General features: G+C 35.4%; 4 protein-coding genes across 4 annotated transcripts; 3 read left to right on the forward strand and 1 right to left on the reverse strand.

The window, feature by feature from the left end:
- The first annotated feature begins 1,549 nt into the window (after window positions 1–1,549).
- On the forward strand, window positions 1,550–7,325 carry ABCB1 (ATP binding cassette subfamily B1). Its single transcript, NM_129247.3, has 10 exons — window positions 1,550–2,249; window positions 2,319–2,373; window positions 2,459–2,634; window positions 2,708–2,908; window positions 3,036–3,295; window positions 3,395–3,711; window positions 3,799–4,022; window positions 4,351–4,724; window positions 4,808–5,525; window positions 5,603–7,325. The coding sequence occupies exons 1-10, from the start codon at window positions 1,986–1,988 to the stop codon at window positions 6,872–6,874; spliced, it is 3,861 nt and encodes a 1,286-aa protein (NP_181228.1). The 5' UTR covers window positions 1,550–1,985; the 3' UTR covers window positions 6,875–7,325.
- Window positions 7,326–8,621: 1,296 nt separating this feature from the next.
- AT2G36920 (B3 domain protein) lies at window positions 8,622–9,674 on the forward strand. The gene has a single exon (NM_129248.3). It carries the CDS (start codon window positions 8,662–8,664, stop codon window positions 9,310–9,312), a length of 651 nt encoding a protein of 216 aa, NP_181229.1. The 5' UTR covers window positions 8,622–8,661; the 3' UTR covers window positions 9,313–9,674.
- A 47-nt stretch (window positions 9,675–9,721) lies between these two features.
- Window positions 9,722–11,431, reverse strand: AT2G36930 (zinc finger (C2H2 type) family protein). Its single transcript, NM_129249.3, has 6 exons — window positions 11,269–11,431; window positions 10,981–11,187; window positions 10,791–10,853; window positions 10,367–10,543; window positions 10,192–10,254; window positions 9,722–9,928 (listed from the first exon to the last, which is right to left on the reverse strand). Exons 2-6 carry the CDS (start codon window positions 11,169–11,171, stop codon window positions 9,826–9,828), a joined length of 597 nt encoding a protein of 198 aa, NP_565854.1. The 5' UTR covers window positions 11,172–11,187; window positions 11,269–11,431; the 3' UTR covers window positions 9,722–9,825.
- Window positions 11,432–14,746: 3,315 nt separating this feature from the next.
- Window positions 14,747–16,826, forward strand: AT2G36950 (Heavy metal transport/detoxification superfamily protein). Its single transcript, NM_129251.3, has 3 exons — window positions 14,747–15,498; window positions 15,748–15,826; window positions 15,956–16,826. The coding sequence occupies exons 1-3, from the start codon at window positions 15,040–15,042 to the stop codon at window positions 16,576–16,578; spliced, it is 1,161 nt and encodes a 386-aa protein (NP_565855.1). The 5' UTR covers window positions 14,747–15,039; the 3' UTR covers window positions 16,579–16,826.
- Window positions 16,827–22,228: the final 5,402 nt, after the last annotated feature.

Genomic DNA, 22,228 nt, shown 5'->3' on the forward strand with positions numbered 1-22,228 from the left:
TACTACTATTTAATTTCCGTACCACAGTGTCTTACTCTGACTCTGATTTTATTTCTTTTTAATTAAATAATCACATAAATAATTCACTATCACGACTTTCGTTTTTCCATTTAAATTAAACTAAACCGGTTAGATTCGTTTTTCTTCACCAGGTTAATGTGAACCCCAATTTTTCTATTTTGTTAATGATGTTTTATAATTGTGATTAATACAATTAGAAAATATCTAATAATTAAAGTTGAGACCATAATTAAAGGAAAGGGAACTATTGTGTGAACATATATATATTCTTACACACTCGCAGAGCAACCCTTCTTCACTTGGGCTCATTGGAATGTGATATCCCAAAAAGAAAAGGCAAAACAAACTACTACTAAAAAAGTTGAGATAGTAAAAATACAATTGTACTTTATCATATAATAATTCAATGTACAACAAAACTCAACTACCAAAGTTTGCTTATTACTCTCAAAGAAAAAAACACTGATTAAAAATAGCAAAAGAGATTTGTTTATCTATATGAAAAATAAACTTATATAGAAATTCTTATATGATTAGTTGCAATTGTAGGTGTAACATTTAATCGTTGATTTGTTTTTTTTTTTGGGGTGCATTTCTCTTGTAGTTGTAACAATATTTCACACTTAAGACTTTCAGACAATAGTTTAAAAACAACCGAACAGAAGTTGCAGGTACCTATAACTTGTGTATGAATCCATCCACAGTTTTGTAAACGTTGACTGTTTGACATTTTGAATGTAATTTTATTTAATTAGATCCTACACAACAATAATCACATCTATAATTTGCCAATACATTTTAATAAAACCACTTAACAAAATGGTTTTAACTTTTAATCCAGTAATTTTCTGTAGTTGGTGTCATGATTTATAACTACTGTACACATTTCCAAGATCTAACGAACAATCATAATCGATAATAATTGTACCTACCAAATTTGGTCTAAAAAAATAGAAGAAGTGATTATATATATATTCTTTTTTGTTTTTGATGCTAAATATTTTTTTTTTAATGTGATTATCGTTTATCATTGCACCTCACGGTAATTATTATTGTTTTTCCCTGATTTTATAAAAAAGATATATAGAGAGATTATTGAGACCAATGAAGAGCAGAAACTGTTGGGAGTCAAAAAAAACTTATCTCCAATTTCTAACAGTGTTCTATGTCGGATTCCATCAATCTCTCTCTCTTCCATCATCTGTCACTTTCTTTGTTTTCTACGCAACAAGAAACCGAAGAAAAAAAAATAACAATTTACTAAAGTATTAATTCCTTTTTTTGTGTGACAAAATAAAAACCCACTAAAAAGCAAACGATTCCAAGAACATGGAAACAAATGTGTAAAAAGGAAATAAAAACATCAAGCGTGGGCTGAAAATCACTACACGAAAATCCAAATTTTGGTAATTCTATTAAATTTTTTAAGTTGGTAATAAAGAGAATAAATACACAAATTGACTGGCCAGTACACAAGTTGACTGATTAATCGCAAATTATACATAATTAATAATTAAAAAACGGTAAAAAACGTTAATAAATAAGGAAATAAATCAAAACAAATGAAGAGTGGGATTAGTAAAGTATTAAAGAAAGCATATAGAGCGGAAGAAAACTGAAGATGGAAGATTATAAAAATAAGTGTTGTGAAGAAGAAGCTATTCGATTTTTATAGTCTTGAGTTTTATTTTATTTTAATAAGAAAACAAAATAAGATTTTTAAAAAATAGTATATTATTTATTTATTAATTTTCTTCAGGGCTGTTGTGGTTTTTGAGGTTCTCTATAAAGCAAAGTAAGAAAACATCTACACAAATGTCCCAACAATCTGATCAGAAAAAAGTAGACGAAGAAGAAGAAATTAAGTCACTTGAACAATGGCGTTGGTCCGAAATGCAAGGCCTTGAGCTTCTCCCTCATAACACCAACAACAACTCACGAAGCTCCAGAGAAACTCACCGGAAATGGATAATGACGGTGGTGCTCCTCCTCCTCCGCCGACACTAGTGGTGGAAGAGCCTAAGAAAGCAGAGATTCGTGGAGTTGCTTTTAAAGAGCTATTCAGATTCGCCGACGGATTAGATTATGTATTGATGGGAATTGGCTCTGTTGGTGCTTTTGTCCATGGCTGCTCTTTACCTCTGTTTCTTCGATTCTTCGCCGATCTTGTTAATTCCTTTGGTTCTAATTCTAATAACGTTGAAAAGATGATGGAAGAAGTTCTCAAGGTACTAACTTTATTTCTTTCTCTTCATCTTCAATCTTTGAAAACACTAACTTGTTTTTGGTTATTGCAGTATGCGCTTTACTTTTTAGTGGTTGGTGCTGCAATCTGGGCTTCCTCTTGGGCAGGTTAGAAGAAAGTTACTTAAAGATCTAAACTTTTATACTGTTCTCTTGATCTGATTCGGTTTTAAATATGGTTTCGTTGTTGCAGAGATTTCGTGTTGGATGTGGAGTGGAGAGAGACAAACAACGAAGATGAGGATTAAGTATTTAGAAGCAGCTTTGAATCAAGACATTCAGTTCTTTGATACAGAAGTTCGAACTTCAGATGTTGTCTTCGCCATTAACACCGACGCTGTTATGGTTCAAGACGCCATTAGTGAGAAAGTAAGAATCTTCAAATTCTTAGTCTTTTTGTTTCTTCTTCCTTATCTGATCTGTTTTTTTTTGGGAATCTCAGCTTGGTAATTTCATCCATTACATGGCGACTTTTGTTTCTGGATTCATCGTGGGTTTCACTGCGGTGTGGCAACTAGCTTTAGTGACTCTCGCGGTGGTTCCGTTGATTGCTGTGATCGGAGGAATTCACACCACTACTCTCTCTAAACTATCTAATAAGAGTCAAGAGTCTCTTTCACAAGCTGGTAATATCGTCGAACAGGTAGAGTGCACAAATCCCTAGAAATAAATAAATAAAGTTTCTATTTTTGTCAAATCCAGTAATCATCAGATCATTCTATCATCTGGTTTTTTTTTGGGTCTGATTCAATTTCTGAAAAAAATGGCAGACAGTGGTACAAATCAGGGTAGTGATGGCTTTCGTTGGAGAATCAAGAGCTTCACAAGCTTATTCATCAGCTTTGAAGATTGCTCAGAAGCTTGGTTACAAAACAGGTTTAGCTAAAGGAATGGGACTTGGTGCTACATACTTCGTTGTCTTTTGTTGTTACGCTCTCTTGCTTTGGTACGGTGGTTATCTAGTTCGCCACCATTTGACCAACGGTGGTCTCGCTATTGCCACAATGTTCGCCGTTATGATTGGTGGATTGTAAGCAACTCTTTGCTCTTCTCTGTTCATCACTCTTGTTATCATTTGGTTTGATATTGGTTTGTTGATGGTGATGAGTTTTTTTATTTTTGTTTAAAGGGCATTGGGACAATCAGCACCGAGCATGGCTGCATTTGCCAAAGCAAAGGTTGCTGCTGCAAAGATCTTTAGAATCATTGATCACAAACCAACGATAGAGCGTAACAGCGAGTCCGGTGTGGAGTTAGACTCAGTCACGGGTCTTGTCGAGCTTAAAAATGTGGACTTTTCGTATCCGTCAAGGCCAGATGTTAAGATTCTTAACAACTTCTGCCTCTCTGTTCCTGCTGGGAAGACCATTGCTTTGGTTGGGAGCAGTGGTTCAGGAAAAAGCACAGTCGTTTCGCTTATAGAGCGGTTTTACGACCCGAACTCAGGTTAACAATCTTAACATTCTGTTACATTTCAAGCTGTTTTGTTCGAGCATTGTTATTTTAATTAACACGGTGTTATCGTCTCTGCAGGACAAGTTTTACTAGATGGGCAAGACCTGAAGACGCTGAAACTGAGATGGTTAAGGCAACAGATAGGGCTAGTGAGTCAAGAACCTGCATTATTCGCCACTTCTATCAAGGAGAATATACTCTTAGGCCGTCCTGACGCAGATCAAGTCGAGATAGAGGAGGCTGCTCGAGTCGCAAATGCTCATTCCTTTATCATCAAACTACCTGATGGCTTCGACACACAGGTCTGATGGTTTATGTGAATCTGTGTTCTTTTGTTTCTTCAATTATTCATTAGTTTAAGGTATTTTGAAAGAGTCAAAAGAGAGAAGAGGTATGGTCATGGAAAAGCATTTATAACAGAGTAACATGGGTTTGGTCAACAACGCATGTGAGACCCAGACAAGTAGTTTTAGTCATGTGTCTTGATGTTGAATTTTTTTTAGTGTTCATGTGCTTGTTTTTTTTCTTGCTACTTTAACTTGAAAACCAGCAACCACTATTCCAATGGATTTTTAATCCAGATAGACATATGTTTGTTTATACTCATGTGGTAAATGTGAATAATGTCAGGTTGGGGAGAGAGGATTGCAGCTGTCTGGTGGGCAGAAGCAAAGAATAGCGATAGCAAGAGCGATGTTGAAGAACCCGGCGATACTTCTATTAGATGAGGCGACGAGTGCATTGGATTCTGAATCAGAGAAGCTTGTACAAGAGGCTTTGGATCGTTTCATGATTGGAAGGACTACTCTCATCATTGCTCATCGCCTTTCTACCATTCGAAAAGCTGACCTTGTTGCTGTGCTACAGCAAGGAAGTGTCTCTGAGATTGGAACGCATGATGAGCTTTTTTCCAAGGGAGAAAATGGAGTCTATGCTAAGCTAATTAAAATGCAAGAAGCAGCTCACGAAACCGCCATGAGCAATGCAAGAAAGAGTAGCGCAAGGTATACTCTTATTCATTTTGTGTTTGTTTTTTGTTTTGATGATGCTTTTTTTTGGGTTACTGATGTTAATCTATTTGTTGCAGACCGTCGAGTGCTAGAAACTCGGTTAGCTCGCCAATAATGACTCGGAATTCGTCGTATGGAAGATCACCTTATTCACGGAGACTATCCGATTTCTCAACTTCTGATTTTAGCCTCTCCATTGACGCTTCGTCCTACCCAAACTATAGAAACGAGAAGCTGGCCTTCAAGGATCAAGCCAATTCATTCTGGCGACTAGCTAAAATGAACTCTCCAGAGTGGAAATACGCTTTGCTCGGTTCAGTAGGCTCTGTCATTTGTGGCTCCCTTAGTGCATTCTTCGCATATGTCCTCAGTGCAGTCTTAAGCGTCTACTACAACCCGGACCACGAATACATGATCAAACAGATTGATAAGTACTGTTATCTCTTAATCGGTCTCTCTTCCGCAGCACTTGTCTTCAACACGCTCCAGCATTCTTTCTGGGACATTGTGGGTGAGAATCTGACCAAGAGAGTCCGTGAGAAGATGCTGAGCGCTGTACTCAAGAATGAGATGGCTTGGTTTGATCAAGAGGAGAACGAAAGTGCAAGAATCGCAGCAAGATTAGCTCTTGATGCTAATAATGTGAGATCTGCGATAGGAGATAGAATATCGGTTATTGTGCAGAACACAGCACTGATGCTTGTTGCTTGCACTGCCGGGTTTGTTCTACAATGGAGACTCGCACTTGTCCTTGTCGCAGTCTTCCCCGTAGTTGTTGCTGCAACTGTCTTACAGGTTTGTGTTCTTTTAAAGCATGTGCATGCTCTCATTGTTGTTCTTGGATCTGAAACTTTGTCTTGTCTTTTGAACAGAAAATGTTCATGACTGGTTTCTCGGGAGACCTGGAAGCGGCACATGCCAAGGGAACGCAGCTTGCTGGTGAAGCCATAGCTAATGTCAGGACAGTTGCTGCATTTAACTCGGAGGCAAAGATTGTCCGTCTCTACACTGCAAACCTCGAACCACCATTGAAACGATGCTTCTGGAAAGGACAGATCGCTGGAAGTGGTTATGGTGTAGCTCAGTTCTGTCTTTATGCATCTTATGCTCTCGGGCTATGGTACGCATCATGGCTTGTGAAACACGGCATCTCTGACTTCTCCAAAACCATAAGAGTCTTCATGGTTCTGATGGTCTCAGCCAATGGTGCAGCAGAGACACTCACACTGGCTCCTGATTTCATCAAAGGTGGTCAAGCTATGCGGTCTGTTTTCGAACTTCTTGACCGGAAAACCGAGATTGAACCTGATGATCCTGATACCACCCCGGTCCCAGACCGGTTACGTGGTGAAGTCGAGCTCAAACATATCGATTTCTCTTACCCTTCAAGGCCAGACATCCAGATTTTCCGTGACCTTAGCCTTCGTGCTAGAGCTGGCAAAACCCTAGCTCTTGTGGGTCCAAGCGGGTGCGGAAAAAGCTCAGTTATCTCCCTCATCCAGAGATTCTACGAACCTTCCTCAGGCCGAGTCATGATCGACGGGAAAGACATAAGGAAATACAACCTGAAAGCCATAAGGAAACACATAGCCATAGTCCCTCAAGAGCCGTGCTTGTTCGGAACTACCATTTACGAAAACATTGCATATGGACATGAATGTGCGACCGAAGCAGAGATCATACAAGCCGCGACTCTAGCCAGTGCGCACAAATTCATATCCGCGCTACCAGAAGGTTACAAAACGTATGTTGGCGAGAGAGGCGTTCAGCTCTCGGGAGGACAGAAACAGAGGATCGCGATCGCACGTGCCCTCGTGAGGAAAGCAGAGATCATGCTGCTTGACGAGGCTACAAGCGCTCTTGATGCAGAGTCCGAGAGATCAGTCCAAGAAGCATTAGACCAGGCTTGCTCTGGTAGAACATCAATAGTCGTGGCTCATAGGCTATCTACAATCAGGAACGCACACGTGATCGCTGTCATCGATGATGGAAAAGTGGCTGAACAAGGATCGCATTCGCATCTTCTCAAGAACCATCCTGATGGAATCTACGCGCGAATGATACAGTTGCAAAGATTTACGCATACACAAGTGATTGGTATGACGTCAGGTTCAAGTTCTAGGGTTAAGGAAGATGATGCTTAGTACTTACTACTTTGGTCATATAGAAGAAAAAAGAAGGAGAGTAAAAAACAACAAACACCAGAAGATGTTTCTGATAAAAAACTCTACGAACTCATCATTTTCTCTTTTTTTCTTTCTGTTTTGATTTTGGGGTTACTTATTTTTGGAACTACGTTTCAGATTTGATGGTATAGTATTATTATTGTGTATTATCATAATTAATCTAATTTTTCACCTCTGTAATATCCATTTATATGCCATATCAATCTATGAGCCTCTGCCTTTCTAGTGAAGTGAAGAAGGTGATGATGAGAGGTATGTATCTCATAATCATCGAGGCACTTGTTACCATATATATTGGTTTGGTCTTGTTCTAGATTTCAGGATAAGCCTAACTTTTCAATCATGAGATCCGTTCTAAAAGAAATATTATGGTATATGATGAAAATGTAATCTTTTAAGGTTTTTAATTGTATTGGTTAGATGGGTGATGGGTCTCGAATGTTGTGGGTCTATTTTAAAATCTATTGTGTGTACATCATGCTTTTATACTAGATCATGATTAGTAATGTAAGCATATAAATAATTAACTATGACAATATTGTCAAAAAGAATGCTTTAGATGTATAGACACACGAACATACGTGGGGAACAAAATTATGAAGATGAGAAAACAGAAGATGAGAAAAAGAAGATGGGTCCAAAAAGGACATTGAATGAGATGATGAGACCCAAAGCTAAAACAATAATGAAAAAAAGAAAGAAAAGACAACATTTCTTTTGTGTTTATATAACTTTTTATGAACAAAACAATTCTTGACTTCGTTTCTTTGTGCAACACACGCGTGCGACCACACACACATATATGCATATGGGACACACACCATGATGATGATGACTACTTTGTTTTAGCTGTTGAATGCAAATAAATTTGTGTTTAATTATGAACAAACTTGGAAATTATAGTGGTGGAGAAGAAGAAGCACTAGCTCCTCTCGGCACATGTCGTTCACTAATTGAGAAATTCATAGAAGGCCAATAATTTAAGCTACAGTACTGGAATTCCCCACTTTCTATTAATAAAAGTTTAACAATGTCACCAAGGTTTTTTTACTCTTATTTTTTTTTTATGTAAAGTAGCATGGATACTGGAACTTGAACTACATTTATAACTTTTACAAATCAACGCAAGATTTTTTTTGTAAGATTAGATTATATTTTTGTGAACACCGTGAAAATGCAAATTAAAAATAATGAAAAGATATGCAACAGATGGATACTGGGAGTGGGACATAAGAAAAGCTCTGAAGATAAAACATGCGCAAGCAGAGAAATGGTATAGATCAAGATGAGATTTGCACCTCGATCCGTTTGATATTCAAGTCTATTACGCCTATTCCTAATCCAAAGAGGAACAGCGTTAGAAGAGTCATTTATCAAGGTGTTGCGGATGATGAATTTAGGCTCCGTTATGGGCTTGGAAACAAAACACTAGAGGGCCTGCATACTTTTCCCGATCACTTTGAGTGTCTCTTGTCTGTGTAACACTTAATTTAGAATTTCTTGGTGGATGCCTTAGCGGCGGGGTTTTCTCAAAATGTTATCACTCTTTTATTTGAATCCTTGCCAACATTTTGGATTAGCCTTTGCGAATAATATATATATATATATATATATATATATATATATATATATATATATATATATATATATCATCACTTGCGGTCTCATTAGTCCCTCATACAGTATCTCTGTGAAATCGTTATAACGATAACTCTCTTAGACGAAGAAGAAATCGCGAAACGAGAATGTCATTCTCAGACGATTGTACATCTCCATCGGAAAAGAATCGAGCTCGTACGAGTCAAGAACCACGAGAGCGCCCTCAAGATTTGTCTTTCTTGTCATCCAAGGTAACAGAGAAGCAAATTATGAGCCAAGAACCGTTTGAAACGTCTTGCTCCTCTGTTTCTCCGATGAACAGAGACAAAGAAGCCTTTAACAGTCGACATGGTCCATTCTCGAAAAACCAAAACTACTTCGAAAGTAATGACATCACCATGAACACTGAAAACCTGCTAAATCCTTTCCATTTCGGAGGAGGTTCTTGTGGTTGTGCCTTTTTATCAACAGAGTCGATGTTATGTTCTTTTACCGTTTCAGGTGAAGAACATGGCACAAACAATTCTGACACTTTGGGAGACCCAAGTAACATTTCTCTTCGTTGTTTTGGGAGCATTGAATCCATATTGAAGGTAGCAAGAGATGGAATAGAGATTACGATGATGCCTATCCCTAGACTTGTCAACAACGCACCTCAATGGACCATCAAGAAGAGACTGACCGAGCATAATGTTAACCCTACTTATGGCCAACTTCGTCTGCCCAGAAGCTTCTTCGAACAGCAGATTCGAGGACATCTGCCTGAAGCTGATTTGCAAAAGCGGACTCATTGTTAAGGTATAGGACAACGACACGAGCACAATGCATGAGCTGCGTCTGGCAGTACAATATACCTATGTTCTAACGGGTGACTGGCTGGAAGATTTTATCCAAAAGGAGAAGTTTGAAAGAAAGAGACGATATAGGACTCTTATGGGATTCTTCTGCTTCTAGGCTTCACTTTGGCGTGATTGCTCGTGGAAAGGCAATAGTTCCCCGGAAGAGAACAAGGTCTGCATAATGTGATCTCAATTACAAACGCATATCAGCAGCTGAGAGAGCTAGTGTTTTGTTCTTTCTATTTTGTCAAAACAACGATTGGTATGGCTTATATGGTTAAGTTTTTTATGCAACCAACACAAACAATATATGATTTATCAGATTTAAACTTCTAAGTGAAGCTAAACCAGTAACTGCATGATAGATACTTGGCAACAGACAAAAAACCTGTATCATTAATTTAGGAGATTATAGTTTTACAACAAAATTTCGGGTTCCATTAACTAAATAAGGAAAATAACTGTAAAAACTCAGGCAGACATCAGCTTTGGACCATTGTCTGGCATTCCCATTCCACCAGCTAAATCTGCATCGAGTTGCGAGTGTGGCGCTGGTCGCTCTATCTTCTTCACACTGCAATCACACAAAAATCCAAATGGACAATAGAAAGATATTAAGTCTGAGTACAGAGCAACAGACATGCATAGATCAATAATATAATCATACAGAGGTAATCAAGTTACAAGTGCTAAAACATTTTTAGCTACGCCAGTGACGAGAAATAGCTTTAACATTGCCAGCAAGATGAATTCAAAGTAGACGAGCACAAGAACCAAACACAGTTCCAAGATCAAAACAAGATAGAAACCAAGACCAAGGAAGAAGAATCCACATACCGCTTTTTGTGTTTCTTAGTCTTGAAATGATAATCCATCACTGATGCATTGGAGAAGTTCCGACTGAAAAATATCAAGGTAGAGAGACAAGGTCAATCAAATACAAACAAATGTTCACACAAACATGGAAATCTAGAGTAATTCAAAGATTGTCTTTTTGCACATATAATCTTACTGGCAGAGTAAGCAGTTGAATTGACCCATTCCAGGTAAATCCTCCGTCTCTGGTTTACGCAACTCTGTGAATACCAAATTAGACATCAGCTTTGGGCCATTGTCCGGCATCCCCATTCCCCCGGCTAAATCTGCATCGAGTTGCGAGTGTGGCGCTTGTCCCATCATCATATTCACACTGCAATCCAAGTGGACAAAACACATATAATAAGTCTTGAGTACAGAGCAACACTGCAACAGACATGTATAATCATACAAAGGTAATCAAATTACAAATGCTAAAACATCTTTAGGTACACAGAAGTGAAGAGAAATAGCTTTAACATTGCAAGCAAGAAAGTAAACGAGCACAAGAACCAAACACAGTTCCAAGAACACAAAACAAAATAGAAACCAAGGCCAAGGAAGGAGAAGAATCCACATACCGCTTCTTGTGTTTCTTAGTCTTGAAATGATCATCCCTCACTGATACGTTGGAGAAGTATCGACTAAAACATATCAAGGTAAAACAAACAAATGGGTCATATAGAGTAATTCAAAGATAATGTATTTGCTAAAAAAAAGTTTCATAAACCAAAAGAATCGTCAATAGAGTAATCATAGAATCTCTCTTACTCGCAGTGTAAGCAGTAGAATTGACCCATTCCAGGCAAATCCTCGTCAAGCTGTAACGGCTTAATCTCCGTCTCCGGTTTACGCAACTCTGTGTAAACCAAGTCATCGCCTTTGACTTCGAATTTGTCACGGCGAGCTGTTTTGTGAGATAATCTCCTCTTCTTCACTTTTCTAGTCGGACATCTACCCATTTTAGCTTCCTAAGTACTGAGATCGAATCATCAATTGAAAAATTAGTGACTAATTGATAAGAATCTAAACGAATTTGCAGATTAATTCAAAACTTACGATTCAGAGAAGAAACTGTGTAGGAGGAGCTGAAGACGACGAATGCGGAAGAGGAAACCCTAGAAAAAATATCAGTTTCGGTTATAAAGTATTGATTAACCTAAAAAGGGCGGTTTCAGTGATGGAGACTTTGACGCAAGGCCCATTTATTAAACAGGCTTAGATAGGCCCATTAATAATTAATGATTTGGAAATCAGTAATACATACGGAACCAATTAAGATCTAGTCTGAAATTATTCTGAAATAGCATTGTAAGATAAGTCACAGAGTTCTAGCAATGTACTTGGACCGAATTAGTGACAGAAGCGTAGGTTTACTGATAAATCTCATAACCTTGTTTTTAGGGTTCCATTAATTTATTAGTATAACAAGAAACCAATAAATTCTTAGAAGTGGAGAGAGCAAGGGAATGAAAGGCCTCTTTGCGTTGCATACTCTTAATGCTCCCCACAATGATGGTTTTGTTGTCTTGGGGAGGGTTTGAAGCTTGTTTCTTCTCTCTATAATTTTTTTTGTCACCAATACGTCATGTCTCCACCACACTTACTATCCCGAGTTTGAAATGCTTTCCAATTAATGTTTTAATAGAACCGATCCTACTTATGTTATGTGGATTTACATCTAGAGCAAGGACAATGTGTCATTCTCATTCCTCCAGCTAGATAATACGTGGTTAGCAAGATTTGTTTGAAATGTGGGACGTTCCTTTTTTCTTTCCAGATACTTCTACACCATATTGGTTCGTCAATGGGGTCTAATTGTTCTAATAAACTAAGGTGCTCCTGCCGAGGAATACAATAATTGTAACAATGATAGTGAAACAGACCGGTACCAAATCCAAACTTTTCATATTATTTATTAGTGTAATAATGTTGCATGGAGATCCATTTAGATGTTTAAAATTGAGTTCTTGATGAGTTGGTTCTACTTTGTCTCTGCCCCCACTAAACTTGATTTCAAAACGTTTCTATAGCCCATCTTTTTCATGTTGTCTTAATTATCAGATAGATTTTACTCTTTAGACTCCTAAGACCAAGTTACTGTATATCATTTTGATTATCTTATTTTCTTTCACTTTCTAACTGTAGTTTACTTTTAGGTTCCATTCCGTAAACATTGCTATCGTTTTGTGATGAACACAAATTTCTTTTAATTTGTTCTTTCCTCATTATTTCCTAGCAAAATGAATGGAAATTATATTTCATAAAATGAATCTTTAATAGTTTAATCCATGTTACAGCCATTTTCACCTTTACATGAGAGACAAATATGTACGGCGAACTTTCTAGCAACAAAAAACTGACATGCATGAAGATGGTTTTTTTTTTTTTTTTTTTTTGCCAGTCGCATGAAGATGGTTTATAACCATATTGAATGGTCATTTTTGTAAGCTACAACGAGAGGCGAGCAATGAGACTTGCCAAAAAAATATGAGGAAAAATGGTGACTTGCATGTGTACTTAAAATGGCACCATATGGATGGATGAAACTACTTAAAGGGTTGAAACGAGACGATTTTCTGTTGCCATATTTTTCTTGATTTTGTGTGGCTGTGTATACCATAATCTCTAATTGCAACCTGAAATTAAAATGGTCTATTTATGTTGCAATTAGTGATTATGTTTTATATTAACCTTGGTAAAGTTAGTTAAAATTATCCAAGTCAGCCTGACGTGTTACACTGTGGAACACGAAAACAAATCTTTGTAGTTTGTATGTGTTGAAATCGTATTTAGCTACATATAATAAGTGACCATTTCTACCCTAAACTTCCAAATTACTGAACAAAACGTTTCAAAAGATCCAAACATCGATTTTCAAAATACAAACACAAACTTACGTACGTTGAAGTTTGTGGTCATTGTGATCGTTAACTTTACGAAAGATTTTAGATAATAGACAAGAAAGTTCTCAATCAAACTCTATATTTCATGTGTATATAATAATATGTGTCCACCTCATGTATTACGTCACTCATAGGACCATATGACCAAAAAAAATCAACAAAACACAATGAAACATGATGTTGACAAAATGGACCGGTGAAAGGAGGAACGAAACGCAATTACGCAACCCTTGGGACATTTTTTTTTTTTAACTTTTCTTATCCTTTTACTGTTTATGCAGTTGAAAGATTTTCAGATAAAATTCAATTTTCACACAGCGAACCCAATATGTTAGCATTCAAAGAAAAGTAAAAACTCAGTGAGTTAATATTGCAATTCCTCTTGTCTCTATCTCTATACCGCAGCCCATGTTTTTTGTAGATAGGCGGTTCTTGGCTGTTTCCATGAAGCTGAAACTAACAAAACCAAAGTAATCATTTAATTAAAATCACTAATTGTGCTCTTTAGGAGAGCAAAATTCTTTTGATTTATGCAAGAATTTAAAAAATAATTATATAAGCTATTGGTGCTGAACGAATTATGTAAAGTAGTGTATGCCAGTAGGTGATAGTGATACGAATAGTGTATTACAACGAAACGTGAAATTACATTCTTGATACTCGAAAACATATACAATTTTTTAAAAAATTGTTCAGATATATGATACACATTTTTGTTGATGTTAATTTAGTAATATATGTACATTACACACACATGTCTCGAATTCTTCTATGTACTAGTATCAAATATATTAATCGGTCAAACTACTTGACAGATTAAAACCATGTGCGACTTCTCGTATAGCTTGTATTTTAAAGTTTTGATCTGATCTTAATATGCGTTTATTGGATCATATAATATAACATGTGGTATTTTAATATCATAAATTTTGGTTTCTTTTCCTAAAAATACAACAAAATATCTAAAACTTTTTGGGAAATCTGTTAGAAGATTTTTTTTTGAATCAATTGTAGTAAATCACTTCTTAAAATGAATTTTTTAAATAATATAAAACATAAAAGAGAAGAGAAGAGGAGGTTCCATCAACTTCACTTACAATGAGAAAAGACTATGCAATTTGCACAATCATGACTTTAACCAATACACATTTATCAGAAGAAAAAGAATCTATCTTTATCTTTAATCTCTTTACAAATTCTTTTTTATTGATAAAATTTCAAAAATGATGTGATTCAAAAATACAAAAATGATTTGATTAAAACATCACTTTTCTTCCTATATGAACTTGTAATAATAAACGAATTACCGGACTTCATAAAATGATTTGATTTCGTATTTAAGGCCATGAAATCTTCTAACTAAAGTTTGTTTCTGATAAGGTATAGGATGTATATTCTTTGAATTGTGACAATTGGTCGAATGTATTTTTACCTTAAACTGATATAAGATTCTGCTAATCTAGACTCAAGTCATCAAGTAGTCAAAGCTGAGAAATGATGCTCTTTTTGTTTTCAAAAGCAATGTTACCTTTAAGAAATCATTAAACTTGATCAACTATTTGCGTCACAAACAATTTTTGTTTTTAATATTATCCACGGATGATTAAAGTAATGTTGTTCAGAAACTTGGTGCCTTCGTGTCTCGTACCATCACTTGTGTCAAACCGGCGTCAAACGCCCACTCTCGCTGACCTCAGCCCCCAACAAATACACACATACGGAAATGAACATGTAATATCAAACCATATAATATTCAGTAAAAAATCAGTATCGATAATATAGTAAAATAATAACCTTCACGCATTCCTTCTTCTTCTATAAATACACACATTTGCCTCCACTTACTCTCGTTCAAACAATTCTTCGTCCTATTAAATACAAAAAATAAAAATCCTTAAAAATATATCCTTATCTTCAACCAAGAATGGGAGAGGTCCAAGAAGGTCCCAAAGTTGAACAAGAGAAGAAGCCGGCTGCCACCGTAGTCCCAGTTGAGACTACTGACGGCAAGCCAAAGAGCGGCGGAGGAGATTCCGCGGCAGCAGCAGCACCACCGGTCGCCGCGGTTGTCTCTGCCTTTGTTTACAAAGTGGATATGCACTGTGAAGGCTGCGCTAAGAAGATAAAGCGAATGGTTAAGCACTTTGATGGAGTGAAAGATGTGACGGCAGATACTGGTGGAAATAAGCTTTTGGTGGTCGGAAAGATTGATCCAGTGAAACTCCAGGAGAAGTTGGAGGAGAAAACCAAGAGAAAGGTGGTTCTCGCGAATCCACCGCCAAAGGTAGAGGGACCTGTTGCTGCCGCCGTTGGAGAGAAGAAAGCCGATGGTGGAGATAAGGAGGCGGCTCCTCCTGCTCCTGCTCCGGCAGCTCCAAAAGAGGTATAGATCTAATTGAATAATAACAAGAGACAACTATACTTTTGCTACTGTACGCCAAGTTCTTGACGGTTTACGTTAGCAACTTAAAAAGAATAATAGTAGTGTGGATCACACTAGTTAATTAGGCAGATAAGCTAAAGTCTAAACGAAAAAAGATTAGGCAGCTAAAACGTAAATCCAGATTTTATTGTCTAACAAAGTATGGTTTATGAATTTATTGATTTGACTTTTAAATTGTTTGTTGTTCAGAGCGTGGTGCCTTTAAAGATCAGACTACATTGCGAAGGATGTATTCAGAAAATCAAGAAAATAATATTGAAAATCAAAGGTAAGAAGGGATTAATAACCAACGAAAATTTATTAATTTTTGTTTTTAATAACCAAGTAAGTTACTAAATTTAGAATACAAAATAATTTAACTATGCTAATTAAAATTTTATTAATTGAAATTAAACAGGAGTCGAAACAGTGGCTATTGACGGAGCTAAAGACGTGGTGACGGTTAAAGGAACGATAGACGTTAAAGAACTTGTGCCTCTACTCACTAAGAAGCTCAAAAGAACCGTCGAGCCTCTTGTTCCCGCCAAAAAAGATGACGGAGCCGCCGAGAATAAGAAGACGGAAGCTGCCGCTCCTGACGCAAAGAAAGAGGCTCCGTCCGCCGGAGTTAACGAAGCAAAGAAGGAAGGAAGTGACGGTGGAGAGAAGAAAAAAGAGGTTGGAGACGGCGGAGAGAAGAAGAAAGAAGGTGGTGACGGCGGAGAGAAAAAGAAAGAAGCCGGAGACGGAGGAGAGAAGAAGAAAGATGGCGGAGGTGTGCCGGCCCCGGTGGCGATGGTGAATAAGATGGATTATTATGGGTACTCAGCTTATCCAACGGCTCCTATGCATTGGCAAGAAGGACACGTGTACGGTCAGAGTTATTCGATGACAGGTCAGAATTATCCAGTGGGAGGTCAGAGTTATCCAGGTTCAGGATACAACTACGCAAGTGAGAGTTACGTGCCGTACGCGCAGCCAAACGTGAACGCTCCTGGAATGTTCAGCGACGAGAATCCCAATGGTTGCTCTGTTATGTAATAATGGGGTTAAACTGTAAATATAAGAAACTATAAGGGTTTAAAACATAATTGTGGGAACACAAAACTTATGTTAAAATTTTGAAAGTCTACTTTGAGCCAGCGAATTCTGACGTGTAACATTGTTCCTTAAATAGTTAGTTTTTTTCAATTATTGAATAATTAATTGTTTTACTTTAATTGTAGTGTTAGCAAACAAGTAACGATAAGAATAATGTAATATTATGAAAAGGAATATAACTATCTTGCAAAACGGATTATTAATTTTTTTATTTAGAAAACTCCATTGTAAAATCATTCAAATGATTAACTTGTACGAAATATTTGAAAAGATTATCAACAATAAATGATTTTTTTGGTGGAAAAGCTAATTAAAGCCATTTTCTCGATCAACTAATGATATTATTATCTCCATGGTAATTATTCTTACCCTTTAAATATAAGTAAAGTTTTATCTTTATGGCATTCAATGAATCATTAGTCCTAATTATATCTAAATTAAAATACATACAAAACATGGGCGTAAACTTTGACGTACGTAAACAAAAAATCAGTTGATAATCCAGAAACAGGTAGATTTGATGTACGTAAACTCAAATGAAAAACTAAAAATGAGCGAAATAACATCTAATTCTTTCGGTAACAAAAAACAACTAATTTTATTTTTCTTAAGACATCTATTTATCTAAATTAAAGAGTTGAAAATATAGCGTAGTACGTCACATTGTAGTTTGAGAAGAGACTATATTTTCTTTAACAAAGAAAAAAATTTGTAAGATAATTGCAGTGTTGTAACTCGAATATTATATTTTGACTTAGAAATCCATTAATAGAAATCGTGAAAGCACTTTGTCTGATCGCATAGGCATCCATTGTCTACCAAAACTAATGAGACGACCGAATTATTCTGTTCAAGAAAAGCTAAGAAAGCCATTTTGAAGATAAGCCAACTTTTAATTCTCAATGCCAACATGCATAATTCGGTCTTGATCCATATATAGTTGTGGTTCCTTCAAATGTATTTTTCTTCTGATTTGTGCAATACCTTTTGTCTGACATGCACTTGAATTAGTTTAAGTCGATTATGAGCAACTTCACTGAAGATCGTATATCACTTCTTTTTTTGGAAAAGGTTTATCATATTATAACTTTTGCTCAAGTATTAAAACAGTTGTTTGATTTGGTAACTTTAATTTTGGTTTTATGACTTAAGGAATTGTACGTTCTCTGCCGTGGATTTTTCGGAGCATACTTTGTATGATTGTCATCAATATCACCACCTTCTAGTGTCCATAGATAATAACCATTGATCGTAGTGTTTGCATCTCTTTCTGCAGGATCTTAAACATGTTGTTGAACCAGATTTTCAGAAAAAGAAGACAATATTCAAAAACCATAGAAATCGTTTTTAAAGAACGAATTTTTGTCTAAAGTTAAACATAGAAACGGATTTACTTATATGTACACATATTAATTATTTTTAAATAGAGACTACGTAACCATCTTCGTGTATTATATATATGCGGAAATGAAATTGTTAGTTGCACAGTTACGCAAGTGTTTTTAACATATAGCATTTGTTTGCATTCTATGTACGTGTAGTGGGCATTATTTCATATACATATAGACATTTTATAATATAACTACAAGATTTAGCATGATTAATGGTGACTTAATCTTGATAGGAGAAAAATAGTGACTTAATCTTTACGTATATTTCTTCTAGACTGCCGCACAAAGACAAAACGATTACAATAAATCAGGTTGATAATAATTCCATCACTTTCTATTTCGTCACTCTAATCTCTTCTTCTTTTTTGTATTTTTCTATATGTACTTAACTTTTGAATTTTTGTTTGAGTATTTTATGTATACGACATTATTCTCTCTTAAAATCATGCAATAAATCAATCATTTGATGATGTGGATAAATCAAACACGCATACCCCTATTTTGAGGTTTATTATTGAAGTATAAATATTCTTCTATTCCCCATAATCCACTTATTACAAACTTTTGTCTTTAGAATCATGTCGAGTTATAAAATATATGTACATAATATATAATGTATTCATAAAGAATAATCAAAATACGTTGTGGATAGCGTAGAACTCATCTACAGAGGCAAATAAATTGCATGTGTACATGTACGTGTTGCCAATTTCTTCTTCTTCTTTTTTGTTTGTTTTTGTTTTTGTTAAAGACGTGTTGCCAAAGTGATTTCCCCTCAAACTTTTTTCCCATATGATCCAAATATGTTGTCTCACGTAACGATGTAAGCTAGTGCCTAGTGGAAATATAATAAGAAAGTGACAACACAAATAAAGTAAAGAAGTTTTATCATTTGGGGCTATATATCGAATAAACCAACGTCTTCTATCTTTTATCGTTTGTTACGAAGAGGATATATAAGCTTTAAAATCCTATTTGACCCCATATATAATAATAGTATCGTGTCAAAAAATTAGTTGAGATTTCAACGGCTAGTAACATTTTAGCTTGATTGAGAGATTTGTAAGTTTGATAATACCTATTTATCTTGCTACCACGTAAAAATAATCACTTTCTATACGTAAACTAAATCCTATCATAGTTTGATACCTAGTTTTATCTGACTTTATAAATATATCATGAACATTTTTTTATTCTGAACATATATCACTCATCAATTTTAATTTCACGAATATGTCGCAGATTCTAAAAATATCAATGACATTTTAATTTTGTCTTTGAGAAAAAGTAAACATATTGATGATATCTAAATAGTACAAATAATATCGTCAATATGTGTGGGGAAAAAAAAATCAAAGTTTTTCTTAGTTAAGTCTTTCAAACGATAGTCAAGTCACCAATCCTCGATGTATTCTCGTCACCTTGGATTACAAAACCTTTCTCTTGGTAATTTAGATTATAAAACTTGATTTTAGCCTCAAATTTCAAAAAGGTCTTCTTTACCTAGAAACGTATTTGGCATTTTCTGAATCTAATTAATATAAGATAACCGGTACTATATACATATATCAAATCATCTATATTTGATCAAAATGGGAATCCACCTAAGATGTTATGTCATTGCTCACTATGACTATATATTGACAAAAATTAAAAAATTAATAGCGATAACTAATATCAATTAGGTGATAGGTTGCAAAATCCAATCAATGCCCACCTCATGTCTCCTTCATGGAAATGGATCTGGCAGCAGAAAATACAAGAAACTTAGCAATTTTATAAATGCAAAAAATGGTGGATATCCATTTTGTGGTTGCAAATTAGTGGACCTCTTTCTATCTCTTTAATTGTTATATTTCCACGTGGATACTGTTATACTCACCACAAATTATCGATAGTTTTTAAAAATGGAAGATATATGTGAAAAGTGTAAAACATCATGAACAAGTGGAATAAATGAGTGTGATTAGTATAACATAATTAAAGCAAACGCAAAAGAATTATATTGGTTCAAAGATATGGATTGAACAAATAAATTTATTTTTATATTTTCTATGAAGTAACAGTCTCAAATAGTTACTATTCAGAGGCTATATTTTTGTATTTTAGTCAAACAAATTAATTATTTTTCACAAAAAAAGATTGCTGTTGACAAAAGGTAACAATGAATTATTTTTGTCGGTTATGCAAATGTCATCAAAAGATAAATACTTATAAGTCTGTATTTTGCTATTTATTAGTGTTCACCAAAAGCTACAATAATACTAGACATAAGACATTATTGTACGGTACCACTCATGATATGTATAAAGCATGAGATCATTGATGTTGTATGGTGTTGGTGTTGGCGCCAAAATTGGGTTTATGTCGCGAATCTGAAAAGGGTTTGGATTTGGAATCTGCTGGTTTGACTTATATATACGTGAGAGATGATGCATCTTCATCAATCAATCATAATGGTTGGAGACAGTCCGATCCTGACCTTTTTCATTTTTTCCATACCATGTACAGTATATTATACAAGTTTGACTTAGGTGATGACAAAATAATTATATTATCATTTATTATTAACTGATAAACTTCATATTTTGAACGTAGTAACGATTGATCTTGACATCTTGAAAGTCTAAAACAGTTGTAAGAAAAACATAGCTTCAGTTTTCAAAACCTAGAGCTAGAGTCAATTACCCCAAGGTTAGAAGATCATACACAGAATTTTTTTGAAATGTTATCCGAACTCAATATGATTATATCAAGTGTAAAAACTTTATCATCGAGGAAACATATTAAAAAGCATGTCCTTGACTATAGAAATGATTAGGTTGGTCCACATTTAGAAGATGTTTGACCTGGCTTCAGCCATTCCATTTTCAACTACTTGCATATTCTTGCAAATATACAAAGCGTTGGTGTCCGGGTCAGATACGAGCTAATATGAAGATGATCAAGTGCTTGGTTACACAAAACCACCATGTCAAAGATTTTATGCGAAAACCTAAAACACGAGCATGCATGTAGCTCGATTGTTCAACCAGAGAAATCAAACTCGGAGCTATACCGAAATTATGTTCTGATTGGACTAATCGACTTATAGACGCATGTTTTCATATCTAAGTTTTTGATGGCCTTTTTAGTCCATATAAGTTTTTTTAAAATGCAGCATACTAATATTTGAATTCAGACTCTATTTTGATCTAGACCTACTAGGAAAACTCAAACAAATTGAGTTTAGTGATATATTGAGAGGTAAAATACTAAAATGGTCTAACTAATACAACTTACATGTTTAGTAGAACTTAAATTATGCTTTATTTACAAGACTAAAAGAGTAGTTAAACTTGAAATCTTAAACTGTCGCCGTAGAAATAACAATTGGGTCAAGAAAAGTTTTCTAATCCTTATCAAAATAGAAAAGTTTTCTAATATAATAGAAAAAACACCCGTAAGTGGGAAAACATCTTCTACAAACTTAATAAGAAAAGGATATACATATCTCCAATCCACATGCGAATAGTTTTGGGTCAAATCTCTACGCTTCGCGTAACAAATTGAATTTGTCAAACAATTTGAGCATGACATGATGAAAAAAGGCCAGAGTCATGTTAATTCGTCGTATCGTAACTCCGACTTCTGACTTTCTCCATTCTTTTTAACGAAACGATAAGTCAACTTTTAACCGAAAAGGACTACAAGTCAATTTATTCATTAATGCTCTACGTGCATAGGTTATACTTATTGGTTACCCTATAGAAGTTGAACCGTGAGATCAAAAATCATGTTAGATAAACCGGCTCCGTTCTTTGTGACGTTGACATATATTTTTCTTAGGCCAGAGACTATAGCTAGATAAATAACTCCATTCTTGGCTGCTCGTAGGATACGAACCCAAAACTTGGTCATATTTTATCTCAAAAATAAGATCCCAAAAAATATCGACTATTAGAGCTATCGATACCATACGTGTTTCAAAGATGTAAATTTGAACCCCTCTACCTTGAAAGCGTGTATAAGGCTTATTTTCTGAAAAAAAGTGTTAGCTCATCTAACATATACAAAGATTAAAGATTGGATCGTTGACAGAAGAAAAGATTTACAAAAATTTGGATCTTGTGAATTAGTTACTATTGGGCTAAATAAAAGCCCATGTATGTATTTATTGGACCAGACCTAATTTTTGTACCAGGGCCTGAGGACTATAT

This window comes from Arabidopsis thaliana, chromosome 2 (assembly GCF_000001735.4).
Source record: "Arabidopsis thaliana chromosome 2, partial sequence".
NCBI classification, from domain to species: Eukaryota; Viridiplantae; Streptophyta; class Magnoliopsida; order Brassicales; family Brassicaceae; genus Arabidopsis; species Arabidopsis thaliana.